The 18,904-nt window shown below is 35.9% G+C and overlaps 1 protein-coding gene across 4 annotated transcripts in view; it reads right to left on the minus strand.

Annotated features, from left to right (window-relative positions):
* Nucleotides 1-18,904, minus strand: part of LOC150102755 (uncharacterized) — a 203,254-nt gene that overhangs the window by 88,023 nt on the left and 96,327 nt on the right. For all 4 annotated transcript variants that reach the window (XM_090399056.1, XM_090399057.1, XM_090399054.1 and 1 more), the window contains exon 6: nt 7,210-7,322. In XM_090399056.1, the coding sequence (XP_090255182.1) occupies nt 7,210-7,322 (113 nt within the window). The remainder of the gene's footprint in view (nt 1-7,209; nt 7,323-18,904) is intronic.

The raw sequence follows: 18,904 nt of genomic DNA on the forward strand, positions 1-18,904 counted from the left end.
ATGAAGTGATTACCTGGGTGGCAGCCAGCATGAGGAGACAGCTTGGAGTTGCATCATTGAATGAAGAGTTGGGAGAAAGGAGATCAATATTCAAGAACTATCTAGTAGAAGCAAGTGGAATGTCTAAATGTATACTAAAGGTCAGAAGGTTAAATAAGGTAAGTCTGAAATCAATGAATTCGATGAATGAAGAAATTAAGCATTCAATACAGACGGGGAGAAAAAGGCATTATGGAGGCAATATAAGAGGAGTGGTAATAATCAATTCCATGAGGAATAAAAAATAGGCAAGGAGGGAGGCTTGGTTGGTAAGGGCAGCAAAAGTTCAGTATGAACACCACTTAGCTAATGAAGTCAAACAAAATCCTACGAAGTTCTTTCAACATGTGGCTATCAAAAATAAGAATGATTATAGTAGGATGGCAATGACTGGAAAAAATGATATAACAAAAACAACTGCTATGGAGGATATAGTTGAGATATTTAATGAGTAGTTCATAAAGATCTTTATGAACAAAGTCACTAGTCACTAACAAGGGCCCTAAAACAGACCACTGAGGGGTCTGTTTTAGGGCCATTGCTCTTTAACCTTATTATTTGGGGAAGATTTAAAAAGGGATATTCAGTTCTTTGCAGATGATGCAAAGCTGGGACAAACTATGAGAAGTAGAGCAGATGTTGTGGCCTTACAAGAATGTTTGACTAGACTGAGTGAATGGACACAGGAGCAGGGAAGCCAAGTTCAATGTTACGAAATGTAAAGTTTTAAAATTTGGGAAACAAAGATGGGATGTAGAATTTACTCTTGGTGAGGGTATATTGTTGTTGAAAGTGGAGGAAATACAAGTTCTTGAAGTGATGGTTGATAAGGATCAGAAATTCAGAGGACATTGCCAAAATTAAGGAGGACAACACAACAAATTCTGGCAATGATGTGGAAAACACTGACTTGTAGTAGTAAAGAGATTCTGGTTCCACTGTATAAGGTTATGATTAGGCCACATATGAACTACTGTGCACTTATTTAGTCACCTGGTTTTCGAAAGGACGAAGGTTGGAGGATCCACAGGCAATTGATCAAAATAGTTTCTGATATCTGGAATATTAAATATGAAGAAAGGTTGAGACGATACAATTTCCGGAGTCTAGTGGATGGGAGGAAGAGAACACGTCCAAAAAGTGTAACACCACCAGAAATTATTGATCAATTGCACGATATGGTATTGGATGACCAGCAAGTCAAAGTGCATGAAATTGCTGAGACTGTAGGCATTTCAAAAGAATGTGTACAATATATTCTGCATGAAGAATTGCAAATGAAAAAGTTTTGCACAAGATGGGTACTGTGCTTGGTCACAGCAGATCAAAAACGCACTTCAATGAAAATCTCTAAACAGTGCTTGGAGTATTTTAACAAGAATAAAACTGATTTTTTGCGTTGATTTATTATTATGGATGAGACTTGGATTCACCATTACACACCAGAATCCAAACAGCAATCGAAATAGTGCACGGAAACCGGTTGTTCAGCCCAAAGAAGACAAAGTCGGTTCCATCAGCAGGAAAGGTCATGGCATCGGTGTTTTGGGATGATAAAGGCATTTTGTTTATTAATTATCTTGAAAAGGCCAAAACAATAACCGAGAAATATTATTCCGATCTTTTAACCAGACTAAATGAAAAAATTCGTGAAAAAAGACCCGGTTTGCAGATGAAAAAAATCATCTTTCATCAGGACAATGCACCTGCACACAAAAGTGTTTTGGCAATGGGAAAATTAAGGGATCTGCACTATGAATTGGTGAAACATCCACCCTATTCCCCAGATTTGGCTCCCTCTGACTTCTATCTCTTCCCAAAACTAAAACTCTTCCTTGCCAGTCAGCGTTGTTGTTCAAATCAAGAGGTGATTGCAGCTAGAGGGATATTTTGCTGAGAACCACTACAGGGACAGGATAATGATGATAAAGCATCGCTGGAATAAATGTATTATTAGGGAGATTATGTTAAAAAATAAAAAAAAATTTGAAATTATAAATTCATTTTTTCATTGTTAGGCCGAGAACTTTTTAGCCCACCCTCATATAAGACCTGCTCTCAAAGACCTCAAAAATGTATTCACAGCAGCATTCATTCTTCTACTCATATGACAAACCTTTCATTCCATCTACTTCATTTCTATAGAACAGTCATCCCGAGAAGTATTCACAAGGAATACACCTCAGCTATTTAAGAGAAATATCAACAGATTACTCTGCTCATCACCGCAGGTTACAAGAACAGCATTTATTTGCTATAGGCCTTTTAGTTCTTGTATGTGGCAGTGCTATAGTATATATGTGTGTGTGAGTGTGTGTGTTCAGATTTAATTAGCAAATCATTTGTTATGATCCTATCTCAGTGCCATTGTCTAAACAAAACAAGTCCTTTTTTTTTTTTTTATTTTGCACAAGAATTTAAAATAACAGTAATAAAAATTACTAACCTACATCACTAAAAAAATCAGTAAAGAATGCTGGAAAAAAAAGTAGTTAACCCTGCCTATAAATTAAATTCCGTGTGATGATACAGCATTCCCCCTTTTTACTGGAGTTCATGGTACCATCTAGTCCCCCCAAATTTTATCCAGGCTCCAGAACCGGCATAGGCTGACGAATCAGACCTATGGTTGGGTCAGTATTCCTGACTGTAATCCGTGTGTGTGTGTCCTCAGACCGTTTGCCTGCTTGTGGGATGAAAAACACCAGATAAACTGACGGAAAAAAACCCTGCTGTCCACGCCCAAGACCGGATAACTTGTCTATGGCTGAGGAAGATCCTTGAGCAATCCACTTCGTTGACGGGAATCAAACCTAGGACACTCCTTCCCCAGGCATATGGTTGCAAAGCACAAAGCCACTAGGCTAACTTCATGGACACCCTGCCTATGATAACATTGAAGGTATGATAAAAAGTACAGTGAATGTATCCATAGTGCTTGATCAAGCAAATGGAGAGCCCGTGTGTTCAGGCTTAAGCACTATGTGGACTCATTGGAGTCTTAATGGATTGTATACAGCACTCAGAAATGATTAAAACAGAATTTAATACTTCCTATATTTCGTCTCAGTCACTGAGACATCTTTGGGGATTACAAAAAAACTAATGTAACATGTACACAAATACCACACAATACTAAGCCAACCACGTGGGTGACTCTAAAGTCCTATCTAGATGAAGCACCCTCTATGGGTGGTTGTAGGTGACCTGGAATGTAAAGTGGGATCACTGATGATCAGTGTTTCCCAAATCTTAGGAAGCTTAATGCAACCATATTTATTTAGATTTGGTTGATTTTTGAGAGCTGCTGTGGATTCTAAAAATAGTCTCTCTTTTTTGAATTTACTGTGGTGGAGCATGGTGGTTCCCTTCCAAGAGATCCTGTGGGTTGTATCCAGGAAGGACATGGTCAGCCAGGCCTGATTGACCATAGTCGTGGTTGCAGATGTATGATTTGTGTTCCTCTAGGCAGATGGTTGCTGATCAGCCTGTCTGTCGAAAGTATGCTTACAGGAACAGGGTACTTTATAAACTCCAGGCACAGAGAGGATGGAGCTGATCTTTGGTAGAATGGATAAGGATAGCAAGTTTACAGTCGTGTTTAAATGCTGTGTGAAGATTGTACTTTTTTTAAGGACTTGGCTATTTTTTCCGATGTGCCACAGATGTAGGGTATGGTGATGGCTGGGGAATGGTGGAGGAACTGATTATTTTTTTAATACTATGATAGCTGTAGCCATTGGAGAGGAAGGGGTTGTGTATGTGGTCAAGCTCAGTTGTAAGGGCAGTTCCACTGGTTCTTGGCAGAACCAGTGGAACTCTCTAACCAAGAGAGTCCACAAAGATTGTGGACTCTCTTGGTTAGAGTTTTAATAATGCCATATTGTTGAGTGGGGTAATGGTAGAGTTTTTGAATGTATCTGCTTGCGTGCGTAGGTTTTCTGTATACAGTGAAGGAAAGAGTACCATTAAGAAGGTGTGTAACTAAGGTGTCTACAAAGGGTAAACTATTGTTCTTTTCCTTTTCCATCGTAAACTCTATCTTGGATGTAGGCCGTTGAGGTGACTGAGAAAGGAGTCTAATGTGTTTGGGCCATGAGGTCAAATAGAGAACACATCATCTACATATCTTAGCCAGATAGAAGGTTTGAGAGGAGCAAAGTCTATAGCTCATTTTTCAAAATTTTCCATATAAAAATTGGCAAGGGAGGGGGGGGGGGGGGGGCCCATGGCAGTTCCCTCTGTCTGCTTGCAGAGTTTGTTCTTCCAAGAAAAATAACCAGAGCTAATGGCAAAGGAAAAGAGATCTAAGATGTCAGAAGGAAAAACATTTTCTAAGAGTGTTAAGGTATCAATTAAGGGAATATTGGTAAATAGTGAGGAGGTGTCAAAACTTACTAATATGTATGTGTTATTTAACGTATTATTCTAACGTAATTTAATATCTTCAGGACTGAGGTAAGGTGGTACAACACTTTGGCAACTCGCAGCATGGGTGGACCAAGATCTCATCACTCCTTGTCTCAGTATCTCCAATAATGCAAAGCACATCTCCTTGCAGACATGATAATGCTATGCATTAAGGTACGGGCCACTACTCAGACCGGTTTCAACCTTTATTGAAGCCCTGTCAGTGAGAGGCAAACCAAGAAGTGGTGATATCAAGGCAGAAGTAATAGGAGAGGTCATATTTATGTATACGTGTTGCCAACAGGTGTACCACTTTATTATTAAATTACTCTGGATTAAGCAAAAGATGCTGGAAGTTTATTTTGCACTTGGTTAGACTATAATAAATTTAGTTTAATCCTTTATCCAAGTGTAAGCAAACTGGGTTTGGGTAGTGGCCCTTACCTTAATGCATAGCATTATACATGTCTGCAAGGAGATGTGCTTTGCATTATGGGAGATACTGAGACAAGGAGTGATGAGAGCTTGCTCCACCTTTGCTGCGAGTTGCACCACCTTACCTCAGTCCTGAAGATATTTTCAGGTGCAAAATTTGTTTGCTTACACTTGGATCAAGGATTAAACTAAATTTATTATAGGTTTACAAAATAACCTTTGGTGGGTGGGAGCAACACAAAAAATAAATAAATAAAAAATTCAACGGTGGATCCCTAGCCTCATCAATTTCTTGTCAACTAGTACATCAATATGATACAAAGTATGTAATCTTTTCATCCAGAAGTACATTACCTTACATTTTACAACATTGAATTGACAATGTTATAAAATGTAAGGTAATGTACTTCTGGATATTGTCCTTTACCCACACTGCCAATTTATTTAAATCATTTTGTAAGATATCTACATCACCTTTATCAACTATTGCCCTCCCTAGTTTTGCATCATCAGCAAACAACTGAACATCCTTCCCTCCTTCAAATATTCAAATCTTCTGCTATATATATATCATGAATGTACAAAATTAAAGAGTAATGGTCTTAATAGTGGAGAGCCCTGGTTCACTCCACTAGTCACCCTCATTTGTCTTGATTCCACTCCACCATACACTACCCTCTGATGCCTGTCTGTCAGCTATCTCCCTATCCATGCCACTAGCCTCATATCTATTCTTATTTGCTTAAACTTAATAGTTTTCCATGCAGTATTCTGTCAAATGCCTTTGAAAAGTATAGCAGTATCATGTTATACCCATTTCTTTTATCCAATTCTGCTATCACATTATTATTATATTATAAAAGGAATTATATACATAATAGCCAGATAGTGGATTTGAGTGAAACTAAGCAGCCAGTAATGATCTGCTAAACTTGGCAGATATTGGGAACTCAGTGTAAGTGCCTTCTGTCTGCTTAAAGAATTTTTTTTTTTTTGACAACTAAGGAAATCAGAATGAATCACTATATTTATATGTGGAAGGAATTCTTTCTTCCAATTTCTTTAGTAGATAGCTGCCTCTAGTGGGATGTTCGTATGATGATGTCAAAGTTAACCATGAATTTGTTAATTATTTAAAACTAGTTTCTGTTTTGCTTTAATATCTATAATATTTTTAGTACTGGAAGTTTCAGCAATAATGGACAAAAAATCTTTTAAACCATTGGATTTAAATCAAACTTTGATTAATCCAGAGGAAGGTGGTGAAAAAAATCAAATGACAAATACACCAAATGTTACATTAGAAAATTTCTACAGTCAAGTCTCAGTATAGAAAACTTGGACCAAAAGAATAGTTTGTTATATATAATGGAAGGCTTGATACAATGAATTTCCTTGTTTGCTGATTATTCACAATTATGCCAAATGAGGCACTGAGTGCAAGAGTGGGCACTTTTTTTTTTCTTCTAATTTTGAGTTTATAACATTAAACTATGCCAAAATGAAATGTTAATAAAGTGACGTACACTAATTCAACTTTCTTAAGTCAAAAGTAGCAGCACCAAATTTTCTCTTTCTCTTCCAGTATTTTCTGTTTGCAATAGTAGACTAAAGCGTGTTGGTCCACATTTGAGGAGCACTGGGGTAAGTCCACTTTTGCACTGAATGTCTCAAATCAACTAAGGTATGAGAGAAAGAGTGTAATGTTTGTAATTGTAGTGAGAATTGACTGTTTAAGATTATGGTTTGCCTTTTTTTTTGGAACTACAATCTTGGCTGGTTGAAAATCAAATGTGAAATTTTTACCAGGAATTAAAATTTTTATTCCTAATTAATTACAAAGCTGTGTAGTCACATATATATTAATAGGAAACAAGAGAAACTCTACCACCCACCCACCCAATACACAAAATATTTAGCTTTAAGATTAACTTTCATTTACTTCAGAAGTATGTGTCAAACTCTGGATTCTTTTCAAAACTCATAATTTAATGTGCACAACCAGTGTGAGATTAAGGTGGTATAAATGCATATATTCATTTTACAAAAATTCTACTACTTTATAAGGTGGCTTACATGTATGCAGTTATGGCTTTTAGTCAGTAAAATGAGATTTACAATTTTATTTTCCTTATTTTGATCCAAGATTATAATTATTTTTCCTTGTGTGTGAAATTTGGAAAATCAATGTTCTTTTGTTTGTTTGTTTTTTCCAAAAAAAAAAAAAAAAAAAAGCAGAAAACTATGAAATTTGTCTGCTTTATTTTAGAAAACCAACCATTGTCTAAAATTAAAATACAACATAAATATCTTAATTATACTTACATGAGAGAGTCTCTTGTCAACTGCTAAGTCATCAAGTATGTCACCTTCATATTTACTGTTCATTTCAGAAATAAGATTAACTAGTTGCTTTTTACTGCCTGGCACTTTGTTCCCTATAAAATGATTATTCATATATTAAACAAATTATGTATAATTTGGCATACAAAATCTTATTTCTTAATTTTCAGAATATATTTTCCCCAAAATGCTGAGAACAGAAGCAATGGTGGTTTGTTTTTAAATTTTTATGATATCAATTCCATCAAGTATTATCAAAATTGAAAAACAAACCACCATTGCTAGCCTGGCTGGCTGAGTGGTTACTGTACTTGCTCTCCAGCCAATAGGCTGTGAGTTCAGATGAGCATGGATTCCTATGATTGTCTTTAGGTGGGATACAAATTTAATCACTTGGTGTGAGACCACTTCCCTTCTTACTGGAAGTCTGAATTGGCTTGAAATAGTACCATCTCAAGAGTAGAGTTTCCAAACTATGTAAAATAAATTTTTAAAAATTATTAAAAAAAATTTTAACCCACCCATGTACCAATGTACTATAGGTTTATAAGAAAATGGCAGTAACACAATTACAGGCTTCTATTGCACAAAAAACCATAAAAGATAATCTAAAGGTACCATTTCATACAAAAAAAAGAAAAGGAAAAATGTTACATTCACAAAGTGATGCAAATATTTTTTACAAGAAACTGGTATACTACTAACAATTTCACATATCATCATCATTTTAATTTTCTGCTGTATGTATTCTTTTCAAACTATAAATTATTTGAGGGATCTAACTGACATTTAATATAATTAGTATTTCATGACTAGTTTCCAAACAAGTTTTTTTTCCAAAATAATCCTTACATGTTATATCTCTCATTTAATCAGCTTTTACATTTTGATCTTCTAAAGCACTTCTAACTTATATTTTGATTTTTCTTCTTCTCAATCTTTTTCTGCCATTTTTGCTTCAAACATTTGTGTTCCTAATCTGAGTGAGATAGGTATTTACCAAATTGAAAATGGGAAGATTTTTCCTAATGGTAGAATGATGGGAAGGAATAAGGAGAAGAGACCATCCCTGGAAGTTGCAATGCAAGAGTAAAAAGTATGTTTTTAGCATTGAGAATGGAATGCATTGCTTGAGAGGGTTGTGAAAGCGTACACAGTGAACATGTTTTAGGAATGATATGATAGACATTGTGCAGTCCAATGCAGACCTCCCACAATGGATCAAATGACTCTGTGGATAGTGTGACAACTTTTGTTTACTTGTATATGGAAATATGACCTCTGCATTACTTCAACTTTGGTTTACACTTCTGGGTCTGGCTCCCACTGATGAGACCTTAGTAAAGGTCAAAACAGTTCTGGGTAGTGACCTTTCTATAATGCATAGCATTATACATATCCATAAGGATATGTGCTTTGCATTATGAGATACTAAGGCAAGTAATGTGAAGTCATCAGCTTCTATATACGAGTTGCTCAGTCCTGAAATTACTTCAGGCACAAACTTTGCTTGCTTACACGTGCATAAAAGATTAAACCAAGAATATAATTTCTTGGCATCTTTAATTTATAGACTATGTGGATATTTGAAATAATAATAATAATCATTATTTAAATTAAGGGGATATTAAATTCCACATTGTTTCAAAACCGAATAAGAAACTCAAAGATTGGAATCAGAGAGTTTCTTGCCGAATATAGTATAGTAAACTATAAAGTATCGGCGACACTAGCGTGAGCTAAATGCAAGTGACCCTAGCACGTAGTGCAATACCGGAGAACTCGCAGCAAAGTCAGTAAAGTTCTGATCGCTATTCTTAGGTATTTTCCATAATGTAAAAACACATTTCCTAGGAAATGTATGCTGTTATTACATTATAGTAGGGAGGTCACTACCCAGACCAGTTGCAGCCTTTTTTGAGGCTTCATCAGTGAGTAGCTAGACCAAATTAATACCACATTTCCTAGGAAATGTGTTTTTACATTATGGAAAATACCTAAGAATAGCAATCAGAACTTTACTGGCTTTGCTGCGAGTTCTCCAGTATTGCACTACGTGCTAGGTTCACTTGCATTAGCTCACGCTAGTGTCGCCGATACTTTATAGTTTACTATATTCGGCAAGAAACTCTCTGATTCCAATCTTCGAGTTTCTTATTCGGTTTTAAAACAATGTGGGATTTAATATCCCCTTAATTTAAATAATGTTTATATCGCCAAAATGAAGCTTATTAGCTCTTTATATTTAAGTAATAATAATAATAATATTTTATTTCTCATTCTGTGTGAGTGATTATACCATCTTAAATTAGAACTGCATACATATTCTTGAATATTAATAATATTCAGTCTCTAGATCCAATAATATCTGGTTCTTTTCTGATATCTTAATTTTTAATATGTTTCTGTAACTGATGTCACCTGTTCATTCCAATCTCAGATATTTGTGGTTTATAATCTCTTGGAAAAATTTCCTGTATTAACATATTGCAGGTCTTACAGTTAGCAACACTGAGTCTAAGATCCAAGTGTTGATACAGTATTCCCTAACTTACAACCATCTGAAGTTATGACCAAAATTTCCTTCCTTTTTTTAAATTTTTTTATTTTTTATTAGAGATCAAATTCATGTATTTTATACAGCACCTTTTCTGGGTTATAAAGTTCACATCTGGAAATATTCACAAAATTTAGTAAATGCATTGCCGATGCTTTCTCAATATTGCAGACTTTGCAAGTTTATGCCATTGCTAAACTTGATAGGTCTTGTGTGGTCAGTCTTGAGGTGAGAGATCATGGTAGTGGCACAGTGATTAAACTTTGAGTTGATGGTAGCTCCTGGTTTTTCTGCTGAATACCATTGGTGAGTCATTCTTTTTATGTTTTCTTTTTGAGTTGTTTTAAAAAGATCAAAATCTGTGATATTACTTGATGTTGCAGCCCTTTTTTGTTACTTCATCTGCAGTTTCATTTCCCTTTAATCCCACATGGGATGGCAAATAATCCACATCTTCTAAACATGAACAGCAATATTTATTTGAGTAGTAATAAAAGGAATCAAATCATTGACTTGGAACAAAAGCTAGCCATTATGGAACAATATCAAGCCATTCAAATGGTAACTTCTTCAGCATGTAGTTTTAACCTATCAAAGGTTAGCTCCACAATAAAGGACAGTGAACATATTATAGATGAGTTAAGGCCTATTACACAATTAAAAGTAACATTATTCATTCCACTTAAAGTAACTTTTTCATGGTTATTATATATATATATATATATATATATATATATATATATATATATATATATATATTCTGAATATTTTTCCTGTGATGTACATATTTAACAATTACATGACAAAACATTTTATATTCATTGGAAAAAACTGTGTGTGGGGTGGGGAAGTAGGTTTATGTGAGAATGACCAAATCCAAATAGTCTCCAAGATAAGGAATTGAATGGGAGAGTCAGTACAAGGTTTACAAAAGGTAGTTATGGGCCCAAGGTTATCTGCAGTGTTCGTGTATACCAAAGGTATACAAACTCTGGCTTGCAGGTGAACCTGGCCCATTTAACAAAGGTGTCCAAAGCCTGCATGGAGAAATATAAAAAAATTTGCTCACCCATAGAAAATGATGTCCAAATAAGCTACACTGACAAAGATGAAATACTTAACATTAAATTTTAAAAATAAAAAATATATTTAATTGTTTTATCTTGTGAATTGCAGAAAACAGTTTGTTGTACTTTTCTATCCTATTATGGTAATAAAAATAAGTGAACACTACCCCTATTGCAGTTGCTACACCTACATGCATGATGAGTGAGGATAAAGATATGAGGTGCAGTGTTCATTTTACTTGTACTGTTCAGCTATAAAATGATAGTAAATATCTCCCATATGACTCTTATCCCAAATGTTTTAAATTCAAACAGAACTCAACTTATGCAAGAGTTCTGTTTGAATTTAGCAGAGCAATTATATTTCACAACTCTTTTTGTGCAAACCTTTATGTAACACGAATTTCACCTGAGTCAGATTAATCCACCCCCATCCATTAATCACCTTCTAAAGTTTACAGTCCATGTACACAATAGTAAATTAACGTGTTTAAAGGTTATTTCTGTTTAGTCCCCCCCCCCCCACTTTTTTCACTTCTGTTCCTTTATCCAGTCATTCCACAGTGCATGTAAATACTGTTATTTGTATCATATGAATACAAATAGTAATCTACTGTTTATCCGATCTTCTAAACATTGACATTTCAGTTAACAGACTTCTGGTAGAGCAGCATGTAATTTTACTTCAATTCTCAGAACCCAATGTTCTGATTACTGGTAGGATAAATGGCAGAATATAGTACACAATATTTGTTGACATAAGCCAGTCAAGTGGTAACTTCTTCAGTATTACTTACAGGCAAATATATGCTAAAGTAGAGCAATTTTTTTTTTACATTTCTCCACATACATATTTTCTCTAATATGCACCTCCATAGTGCAATTGGAACACTGACGGTACATTGCGCAGTTTGATCGGAAAAGACCTGACTTTGATTATTGTTATGACAAGTGTAATCTTTATATTGGCTTTTTCAATTGAAGGTGAGTTACCAATTGCATACACAGGTAGCAGAGTTTATCCCAGGAACTAGTGTTTTTTTCATTCCACATACAGGCAAATTGGCCTTCAGAACACACGCAATTTACAGACAAAAAATAATGTTGTTAGTGGTGATGGCATTATGGTAGTTGTGTTAGAAGAAGAATGAAGTTGTAGGGAAGACAGATGTGTCTAGCAGAGTGCCCTCCTGCAATGAGTCCTTGAACTACTTGCAGGTGTCACATAATAATAATATACATTTCAGTGATCAGTGGTAAACATAGCAAGACAGGATGGCACAAACACAAGCACCAAGTAAGCTGTCTGCATTGTAGAAAATCGTTATGAAATGCAAGTAATATAGGTATGTTGTTAAATTTTTATAACTTGAAATGTTTTCCATCCGCGTAGTTAGCCGAGTGGCTATACACTTTGCAACCATATGCCTGGGGAAGGAGTGTCTCGGGTTCGATTCCCATCACTGACATGAGGAGCTTAAGGATCTTTCTCAGACCCAGCCAAGTTAGCCAGTCTTGGGCATGGACTGCAGGGTTTTTCTCCCTAGTTTATCTGGAGGTTTTACCTCCTGTAAGCAGGCAAACCAGCCCCATGAACACACGCATCTATAGACATAGGACACATCGGGAGACATAGGGCTAGCCACCTTATCCTCGGGATGGGTACGGCTTAGAAGGGCTAAGGATAGCCCCATAACAGGCCCATTAGACCTAATACGTGAAGGGAAGAAGAAGAAGAAGAAATTTTTTCCATAGCCCTTTAAGGATAATTTGCATTCAGTCCAAATTTACAAAAGTTGGATCTGTCTATGATGCTCTTTTCTGCACAAGTATATTAAAAACACCTATTTACGTCAAGGATTGATATAATGAATTCTTCTCAATAATGAATTTATATAAAAATAAATTAGAAGTTGAGAGAAAGACAAACATTTAAATAGCATCATACCCATCTATAGTATGAAAGTACTATAAGTTTACAGAAAAACTTCTGTGGCAGGGAGTTACATAAAAAAGTAAAAATAAATTATACAACTAACTACAACTGCAATGATGCCCCATTTTGAGCAGCACATTTCAGAGATTTAGTGTCATCCTTCACATCCTTTGACAAGACGGCTTAATTTTAATACTAACATATTATTATTATTTTTATTATGTGACACCTTCAAGGAGTCCAAGGACTCCTTGTGGGAGGACACATTACTCCACTACAACTCACTATCTCCCTTACATAATCCTTCAACTACACAACACCACTACTATCAACATGCAGAGCCATCTACTGCCCACCACTACTACAACTAGTATACATTGTCTGTAAATTGTGTGTGTTCTCATAGTTGATCTGTATGCAAGATGAAAAACCAAAGTTTCTGGGAGAAAAAAACCCTACAACCTGAGATTGGTTAACTCACTTTCAATTGAAAAAGCTCACACAATGACAATTGATTTCAGTTCTTTTCATGAAGACCAATTGGTCTTTCACTATGCTATATACTTTATAATTCCCACAATGAGTCTTCAGATTCCAAGGAGGTTTGAAAGTAATACTAAAAACTACTAATTTATCTTAAAATAATTTTACTGATTTCTCTTTATATACTATCCATATGTGTCTGTCATGTAATAATAATAATAATAATTTTAAAAATAAGCTAAATAATTTATTTACAGAATAAATAAAATTTTTAAATATTATGAAATATTTATTTTAATTCATTATTTACAAACATAAATTAAGTTATTTATTATTATCATTAATAATAATCATTATTTATTATTATCCATAAATAAATAAATTATTTATTTACAAACTTATTATTTATAAACAATATTATTTATTTCTTATAAAATTGATAAGATGAATATGTAAATAATGCCATAGCAGTGCATAAATTTTTATGCACTATAAATTCTGCTTGTCCACAGCAATTTAATATTTTTCTATCCCACATTCTATTAGCTTGCTGTCAAAACAGTTTGTGCACTGCCTGATATATAATAATGCCAAAAGCAATGAGAGAGAGAGAGAGGGAGGGGAAATTTTTGCACTAGCTGATGCAACCTGACTAGAAGAAAGGAGTGCAGTTTGTGGATGTGTGGCATGTATTTGAGGGAAGAATGGAATTATACAGAAGTGACAGATTGCATTTAAAAAGCTTTGGAGTGAATGAACTGGAGAAACTGTTGCTAGATGGAAAGTTAGTGTGTGTGATGCAAGCATGATGAGGTAAATATTGGCAAAAGTGGACAAGAGAAGGCATGGTGGAAAAATCACAACCAAGTGGCTTGGGAAGGACTGATTATGGACCTAAAAGTGAACTGGTGTGTTTATTTACAAATGCCAGAAGTATCAGAAATTAGGGTGGTGAAATTGTTTCACCGATTGGGCTTATCTGTGCAAACCTTGCTGGAATAAGTGAAATATGGTTGAACAAAGATGATATCTTGACAGGAATAAAAATGAAAGGATATAGTGTTTTTCAAGAGGATAAAAAAAGACAAGAAGAAAGGGGGGATTGTGATGCTGAGGATTGTAGGGGAATAATGTCCACACACAGAAGATATGAAAGAGGGAAGCAGTGGCAATGGTTTGGGGGCAGTATAGCATGAGGCGGAGGTTGTCAGGAAGATATATTTACTTGGATGTTGCTATAGGCCAGGGAATGTCGAGAGAGAGAGAGAGAGTGTTGATGAAGAAATGTATAAGCAGCTCGAGTTAGTGAACAAGGGAGGATGATTATTATGAGTGATGATGATGACTAGAATGGTAAGGAATCCAAATCAGACTGAGAGAGAATTAGCCAAAGTAAAAAAAAATGACTATGGCAGAATGACTTTAAACAATGCATAAGGAAGAAAGGTGACTGAGCCAAAAGAAATAGTTGAGTTGCTGAGTGATCATTTTGCAAAAGTGTATCATCCAGGTGGAGATTTTACAGTTGCTGATGTTACAGAGACACATATCAAAACTGAGATGAACAAAAGGTACGATAGGATTTGTGTGTATGATAGTTAATTTGAGTCTCCCATGATGAGTCTCCAGACTCCATGGAGATGTCGTAAAATAATAATAATATAGCACTGAAGGAGTTGAGTGGAAAGGAAAAAATTGCTGCTTGGGAACTGATATGGATTCTGATAGGCGGTGCCTGTGAATAAGTTTTGTTAAACTTGTGCTCCCAAATTTTATCGTAATTGCAAGTATCTTTTTTGTGCAAAAGAACCAGTAAACGGAATACAGAGGGTACTAAGGAGCCAATTACTTCTACACAACTTGTAAGTACCCACAGTCCTTCATATCAGCATTTTTACAATTAAAAAAAAAAACAGCCACGTGAAAGTGCCCACTATGCCTACCATGCGAAGTAAAGATGGTGGCAACACAGGCCAACAACGAAAGATTACTTCGAGTCCCGTCAGCGTAGTGCAGCAGATAGCCAACAAACCAAAAGACCAAATAATAATAATAATAATAATAATAATAAAAAAAACGAAGTGCCGCAGTTACCAAAGGGAAAAAAGGTATATTGTATATACTGGCCTCATACTTACTGCATGAAAATAGATGAATCGGTGCTCAAGCTTTTTATCGAACTGAAATAACCTTCTTTCTGTTCGATGTGCCTTCCTTCTTCATGACTTATTTTTCAGGGTATTAACAACACCACACACTTTCATCAACAAAGATGTTTTATTAACGCTTATATTTTGCTGATTTTCAACTCAGCATCATCAGAGCACAACACACTTGCAAATGTGACAGTGAGTGAAACAATATAATTGCACAAGACAAAAGATCTAAAGTCCTATTTTTGGAGCCCTCTAATGGAAAAAACACTTATCCAGGAGTTTTTCTTAGGATAACTGTCTCCCAAATTTTTGGCAAATTAATGCAACCATATTTGTTAAGGTTGGGAGAATTCTTCAAAGCCATTGTTGACTCAAAAAATAATCTTTCAGATCTATAACGACTCCTAAATAGCACATTTGTTTTCCTCCATCTAATCCTGTGTGAAGGAGTGTCCAAAGCGTGGTCTGCCAGTCACGACTTGCCATAGTAATAGTAGCGAATGCATCTTTCATGTTCTTCAAGGCGGATGTTCACTGATCTTCCTGTTTGCCAATAATAGGCCAAGTCACAGTCGCACGGAACTTCATACACTCCTGGGTGTGCTAAAGGGTGAAGTTTATCCTTGGGTGAGCGGATCAGAGATGCCAGCTTGACATGAGGTTTGAAAGTGGTGCGAAGGCCATGTTTCAACAATACTTTGGCTATCTTTTCCGATGTACCTCTGATATAGGGAATAGAAATGGTCATGTTGTATTCTTGTGTATTAGGGGAGGGCAGCGTAATGGGCCTATGTAGTATTTTATCTATTTTGTAGGGATTGTAGCCGTTGGCTAAGAACGTATGGCGCAGGTATTGGAGTTCAGCAGTCAGAGCTGTATCGTTAGAACAAATGGCTCTGGCTCTGTGTGTAAGTGTTTTTAAAATGCCGTACTGTTGGACTGGATGATGATGTGATTGTTTATGTAGGTATCTTCCTGTGTGTGTGTAGGCTTTCTGTAAATAGAAAAAGATAGTGATCCATCTGAAAGGCAGGTGACTAATGTGTCAAGAAATGGTAAACAGTTATTTGATTCTAATAAATTTAGTTTAATCCTTTATCCAAGTGTGAGCAACCAAAGTTTGCACCTGAAAGTATCTTCAGGACTAGGGTAAGGTAGTGCAACACCAGGCAACTCCTTGCAAAGGTGGACCAAGCTACTAACACTCCTATCTCAGTATCTCCCATAATGCAAAACACATCTCCTTGCAGATATGTCTAATGTTATGCATTAAGGGAAGGGCCACTACCCAGACTAGTTTCAACCTTTATTGAGGTCTCTTCAATAAATTAATGCACAACATTAGACATGTCTGCAAGGAGATGTGTTTTGCATTATGGGAGATACTGAGATAGGAGTGTTAGTAGCTTGCTCCACCTTTGCAAGGAGTCACCCTGGTGTTGCACTACCTTACCCCAGTCCTGAAGATACTTTCAGGTGCAAACTTTGTTTGCTCACACTTGGATAAAGGATTAAACTAAATTTATTATTTTCTAACCAAGTGAAAAATAAACTTTCAACATCTTTCTCTAAATCCAGAGTAACTTATTAAAAAGGTGCACACCATTTAGCAATTCCCATAGGTAGAGATGACTTGCTAATATTTCTGGCTGGTATCTCCACTTGGGCCTGGCTCCCACTGAAGAGACCTCAATAAAGGTTGAAACTAGTCTGGGTAGTGGCCCTTCCCTTAATGCATAACATTAGACATATCTGCAAGGAGATGTGTTTTGCATTATGGGAGATACTGAGATAGTAGTGATGTTAGCTTGGTCCACCTTTGCAAGGAGTCGCCCTGGTGTTGCACTACCTTACCCCAGTCCTGAAGATACTTTCAGGCGCAAACTTTGTTTGCTCACACTTGGATAAAGGATTAAACTAAATTTATTATATTCTAACCAAGTGAAAAATAAACTTTCAACAAGTTATTTGATTCTTTTTCTACTGTGAAGTGAATTTTGGGGTGTTGGCTGTTTAGGTAGGTGAAAAAAGCATCCAAAGTGTCTTATTCATGGGGCCAGATGGCAAACTCATCATCTACATAGCGTAACCACACTTGTGACTTGCATGTGACTGTGGTAAGTACTTCGTTTTCAAAGTGTTCCATGTAAAAATTTGCTAATGGGGGAGAACCCATAGTAGTGCCATTAATCTGTTTGTAGAATTCCACCCCCCCCATGTAAAGTAACCTGCATTCATGGTAAATTGAAATAATTCAAAAATATCTGGGGAAATTTAGACTTGATTAAATCAAGAGTGTCTATAAGTGGTACATTGGTAAATAAGGTGACATCGAAACTAACTATAATGTCTGAATCTTTTAGGATTAGATTTTTAACCAGTGTTTTGAAATGGATTGAATTTTTTACAAAAGTAGAGGAGTTGCCAGTAAGGGGGGCAAGCGACTTGGCTAAATGCCGGGCCAGTTTATATGTGGGACGATCTATGCTATCAACTATGGGGCGTAGGGGGATATTAGTTTTGTGGATTTTTGGTAATCCATAAATACGGGGTGGTTTAACATAAATTGGTTTTAATTTTCTGATGATTTCTTTGGGACATGATGTCACTTTTTTCAGTAATTTTCGGACTTTTTTTTTGAGACATCGTAGGGTCTCGATGTATAATTTGATATGTGGAACTGTCACATATGAGATCTTGCATTTTTCTGTTATACTCTTCTTTATTCGTGATAACTGTTGCATTTCCTTTATCGGCTTTTGTAATAATAATATTTTTATTATTATATAATTATTTTAGAGCAGTTATTTGCTTGCGTGGCATATTGCTTTTTGGAGGCTTAGCCTTATTTATAATACTTGCTATATCTAGTCGCACGTTATTGGCCATTGCTGGCAGAAGATCGTGGATGCCCCCGTTCTACTTTCATCATAATTTCTAGTTTAGGAATTTGTTTGGGCGTGATGGCAAAGTTATGTCCTAGACTGAAAGCGTTCTTGGCTTCTTCAGCGAGTGTTTCCGACATGGTCTCGTCGAAGTTGCAGTCGGGACTTCGTATGTTGGTGCTGTTGTAGGAGTTCATATTTCTTTAGGTGTTTGTTTTTTACTTTTGTGAATTCTTTTTTTGCTGCAACTTCGGAGATGTGCTGTAGGACCGTCCATATTTCAGGATTTATTACTTTGATTAGTTCTTGTTGTAGAGCTGTGATAGAGCTGTTTAGCTTACCAAGCTCTATGCGAGTAACGGCGATTTGTTCACGAAGAAGCGCTAAACTCGTGCGTTGATAAATACAATGTGCCTTTGCCGATTGCAATTTTTTTTTGAATTTCAGAAAAGATGGAATTATATCGTTGTCACGGCATCATTTAAGGAAGGCTAGCCTGTTCAATTTTCTGGACAATTTCAGTTTCAACTTACCGAACCGTCGCGCTTTGTATACGATATCTTCTTTGTGCAGAATCATCAATCTAACAGATA

This window comes from Typopeltis vanoorti, chromosome 10 (assembly GCF_054136105.1).
Source record: "Typopeltis vanoorti isolate ZY-2024b chromosome 10, IOZ_Tvanoo_1.0, whole genome shotgun sequence".
In the NCBI taxonomy this organism is placed as follows: Eukaryota; Metazoa; Arthropoda; class Arachnida; order Uropygi; family Thelyphonidae; genus Typopeltis; species Typopeltis vanoorti.